General features: G+C 43.8%; 1 protein-coding gene across 1 annotated transcript; it reads left to right on the top strand.

Annotated features, from left to right (window-relative positions):
- Window positions 1-728: 728 nt before the first annotated feature.
- LOC116252266 (probable indole-3-pyruvate monooxygenase YUCCA5) lies at window positions 729-3,994 on the top strand. Its single transcript, XM_031626416.2, has 3 exons — window positions 729-2,298; window positions 2,721-3,092; window positions 3,476-3,994. Exons 1-3 carry the CDS (start codon window positions 1,618-1,620, stop codon window positions 3,698-3,700), a joined length of 1,278 nt encoding a protein of 425 aa, XP_031482276.1. The 5' UTR covers window positions 729-1,617; the 3' UTR covers window positions 3,701-3,994.
- Window positions 3,995-4,440: the final 446 nt, after the last annotated feature.

Here is a 4,440-nt window from a genome sequence, read left to right on the forward strand (position 1 = left end):
GGGGAGAGACCAGCAAAGGTGAGATCCTGATCGACTAAGGTGACCAACAAAGGGCCCAGTCAGGTCAAAAGAGGCCTGGTTTGAGTCTACTTGCATGTGTCTAGCTAGCCTGCTGCATGCTCAAGTGGGAAAAGAAGAAATTGAGCAGGAAACAAATAGAAGAGGATAAACATAAAAGCTCACATTGACCTGACACAAACTTCGCCAACAGCAACATGTCAGTTCTCAACCCCACAGAAAATGTGACCTACAAGAGAAGCCCAACCATAAACTCAACATCAAACAAAAATACACACACTCAGCATTGAAGCCAAAGCCCTTCAATGTCTTCCTTTCGTAGAGTTTTTTGCTAGGTCCTCTGCAACGGGACCATCATGTTCATGTACATACATTAACGAAGTTACGCGTTCAACTCTCTTGATCTTGATGTCCTGGAACCAACCATGGACGAGAAACTGGAAAGTAAGTTTTTGATGCGTGCAGCTGTACTGGTTCACTTTCATGAAAGTGCCATGAGTGAACAGGAAAGATTCAAGATCGATTTATTTCATTGATTAACAGAGTTCTTACAAAATTCTTACAGAAATAAAAGCATGGCATTTCCTTTCTCAGCAGTTCCTGATCATAGATCTAACAACATATGATGTGAAAACTCCGCAGTCATGTGCCACTTACCTCATTAGTGTACAAAACTTTTTGTAGTAAATTATAGAAATTAAACCATCTAACCAATTAGGTAATCTGCAAAAAGCCACCCAATGTGGTGCTAAAATCGACTATTTAGATAAACTAGGTGATTAAAGTGCTTTCCTACCACATTAACTGTGCTGGTCAAAGAGAAGGAAATTAAACTTTTCTACTTGTTTAGCTTGAAGGACCAGATGGGTGGTCGAAAGTAATATTTAAAATGCTACGGGCTTCATGTAAATATCAAATAAGGGAGCCTATTTCCTATTAATTACTCAACGTCTACGGTACACCACCTGTTGGAAATATATGTATATATATATATATATATGGTCATCATTATAAACCGAATAAAAAAGTGTCAACAACAATGGGAGATAAAAAATTGAGCAATAGGAAAACAAACAAATATTCGGAAAAAAGAAATAGCAGTTAAGAAGCTCCAAGTAGGGAATAGCAGTTAAGAAGCTGCTGCAAGTAGGGTGTGGGGAGAGATTTTTTTAGAGGGACAGGAGGAAGAAGTCCTTTAACCTCATCAACGTGCACACTCCACAAGGACCAACTCCTCCTCCTCGTTTCTATGCCTCCCCACGGGCTCCTTTATTTAAACTCCTTCCTCCCCCTCTCTCTCGTCACTCAGAAGCACCCAACATCTCCTCCTCTTGCTCTTCTCCTTCTTCCCACTCAGTGCTCTCTGTGAGTCTACTTCCCTCTCCTGCTACAATTCAGACAAATCAAAGCCAGGAATCCTAAGTACTTCAAACTCTACCTGATAACCATTTCGTTTCCCCTCTAAAACTCGACTCCCCATCTTTTTTTTCTTTCTCTAATAACTCTACAACACCATACAGCCAACTCTCTCTCTCTCTCTCCCTCGCGGCCTAAAGAAGGAAAGAGAACATACAAGGACAGGAACTGAAGGGGAGAGAAATGGCGAGCCTGGTGCCGGACAACGTGCCGCTGTTCGCAGGGAGGTCTGTGTGGGTGAACGGGCCGGTGATCGTGGGGGCGGGGCCGTCGGGGTTGGCGACGGGGGCGTGCCTGAGGCAACAGGGCGTGCCCTTCGTCATCCTGGAGAAGGCCGACTGCATCGCCTCGCTGTGGCAGCGCCGCACTTACGACCGACTGAAACTGCACCTGCCCAAGCGCTTCTGCCAGCTCCCGCGCATGCCCTTCCCCGACCACTACCCGCAGTACCCATCCAAGAAGCAATTCGTCGATTACTTGGAGCGCTACGCCGATCACTTCCACCTCGAACCCACCTTCAGCACCTGCGTTGTCTCCGCCATCCATGACGACACCTGCGGATTCTGGCGCGTGAGGACCTCCCGCGTCCAGGATGGTAGCGCTGCCGACGCCGGTTCTGAGATGGAGTACATCTGCCGGTGGTTGGTGGTGGCGACGGGGGAGAATGCGGAGAAGGTGGTGCCGGAGATCGAGGGGATGGAGGAGCAGTTCGCCGGGAAGGTGATCCACGCGAGCGAGTACAAGTGTGGGGAGGAGTACAGAGGCAAGAAAGTGCTCGTTGTCGGCTGCGGCAACTCCGGCATGGAAGTTAGTTTGGATTTGAGTGATTTTAAGGCAGAGCCCGCCATGGTGGTTAGGGACTCGGTGAGTTTCGGAGTTTTCCGCCCTTTCGTTTCCCTTCTTTTTCAATTTCTATTTTGTCCCCTTCTTCTCTTTTTAATATATAATAAAATGTCCTATTCACCCTTTGAGGTATCTTCCTCTCCTCTCAAGACCATCTTTTTTGTTGTTTTAAGGTGATTTTTGTTGCTTTTCTTTCTGAAACTCTTCAGATTCGAAGGAGTAAAACTGGAAAGCTGCTTTGTTTTGGAGGTTTTCTGTAATTTTTTTGGGGGTTCAGTGGTGTTGACTTCTGTTTTTTCTTTTTAACCGAGGAGAGTTCTCTTTGCTGGTCAGAAAGTAAAAAGCTCTTTAGTTTTTCTCTTGAAGAAAGTATTGTATAGATGGATCTCCACGTTCCAATTGGCAAAACCTCTAACTTAGCTTTCCATTTCTTCTACATGCAGGTTCATGTTCTACCGAGGGAAATATTTGGGAAATCCACATATGAAGTAGCAGCGACCTTGCTCAAATGGCTGCCCCTCTGGATGGTGGACAAGCTGCTGCTCATCTGTGCAAGATTGGAGCTTGGAAACATACAGAAGTTTGGATTGAAGCGCCCGGCAATGGGTCCCCTGCAACTCAAGAACACCTTCGGCAGAACCCCTGTCCTGGACATTGGTGCTCTCAAGAAGATCAGATCTGGTGATATCAAGGTTGTCCCAGGGATAAAGAAATTCCTGTCTGGCAAGGTTGAGCTTATTAATGGCGAAATCCTTGACATCGATGCAGTCATACTGGCAACAGGATACAAGAGCAACGTTCCCTCCTGGCTCAAGGTTAGGAGACCTTCTCTCTCTCTCTCTCTCTCTCTCTGGTATAGGATCAATAAACTTGATCATTTTGCTCGCCAAAGAAAAGGATTGGTAACATTAGCCTTCTTTTTCTTTCTTGGGTCCTTGGTGTCAATCATCAAGAAGTGTACCTGTTTTTCTCCTACCATTTGTCCTTTTGAGCAATTGAGAGCACATGGAGACAAATGGAATGTGATTGATGTCATATCTTTTCTGAAGAATAGGGATTGATCATGAAACTGACAATCTTTACCTGGGAAGTAGCAGTTGGGTTTTCCTCCCACACCTTATAATAGAACAGTTTGAAGAATTTAAGTCATTGAAATGGACCTGACAGTTTGTGGTATTCCCTGTTTTGTTATTTTCAGGAATGTGATTTCTTTGCTAGAGATGGGTTCCCAAGGCAACCATTTCCAAATGGCTGGAAGGGGAAATCTGGGCTGTATGCTGTTGGGTTCACAAGGAGAGGTCTCTCTGGTGTTTCAATGGATGCAATGAAGATAGCAGAAGACATTGGCAAGATCTGGAAAGAGGAAACAAAGCAGGCAAAGCAATTTGTTGCCTCCAGTAGAAGACGCATATCTCAGATGTGAAATTTCACGATGTAAGATGTAGTCGGGAAACCGAATGTACACTAAGTATAGAAATACCAATCAAATAAGAAATTAATAATTGGAGAGAAAAGACAACAGGCAACTGTCATTGATGCACCTAGTTTTGACAGATGCCTGTGTTTTGTGTAAAAGGTAAGGGAGATGTACAGATCTAGCACAGAGAAGAGGAAGGGGTATTTTGTTCTTTTTCTTGGGATTTCCAAGGGTTTCCTGTTTCTGCAAATTTTGTATCATCCTTCAATGTTCAATCAATGAAACTAGCAGATTCTCTAATGATTGATTTGTTTTCCCTGTTTTTCTGCTTGACCATCTTCCAAATTATGCTTGTTATCATATATAAATGTGTCGAAGATTCCTCCTTGCTTGGGGAGCTTGTGATGTTTTGACCGTTCAGCAGATTTATTGCATTTTCCTCACTAATGATTTAAACAGGATTGTAAACTACAGGTATCTCTTGTGTTGTCATCACAGTCAACCCAGATCTTAATTCCCAAACGAAAAATATGGTGCACTGCTCCAAGTAATGGATTTACCTACAAAATGGAGGTGAACAGAAAGTTACCAATCATGCCTACCCGCTTGGTCTGGTTTTTAACCAACCGTAGTTTGCATTTAATCGCTTTCTCTTTCAATCCTTTAAAATTCATAATCATCCTCTTTGTTCTTTATGTCATTTTCTTTCTTTTCCGACCTTTTCTTCTACACAGTAGAACTCAATC

Source organism: Nymphaea colorata, chromosome 4 (assembly GCF_008831285.2).
Source record: "Nymphaea colorata isolate Beijing-Zhang1983 chromosome 4, ASM883128v2, whole genome shotgun sequence".
Taxonomy (NCBI): Eukaryota; Viridiplantae; Streptophyta; class Magnoliopsida; order Nymphaeales; family Nymphaeaceae; genus Nymphaea; species Nymphaea colorata.

Excerpts from the sequence above, each read along its gene's own strand:
- LOC116252266 (XM_031626416.2), top strand. The coding sequence starts at position 1,618 with ATGGCGAGCCTGGTGCCGGACAACGTGCCGCTGTTCGCAGGGAGGTCT. Across the intron at positions 2,299-2,720 it reads CCATGGTGGTTAGGGACTCG|GTTCATGTTCTACCGAGGGA; the intron begins GTGAGTTTCGGA and ends TTCTACATGCAG. Across the intron at positions 3,093-3,475 it reads ACGTTCCCTCCTGGCTCAAG|GAATGTGATTTCTTTGCTAG; the intron begins GTTAGGAGACCT and ends TGTTATTTTCAG.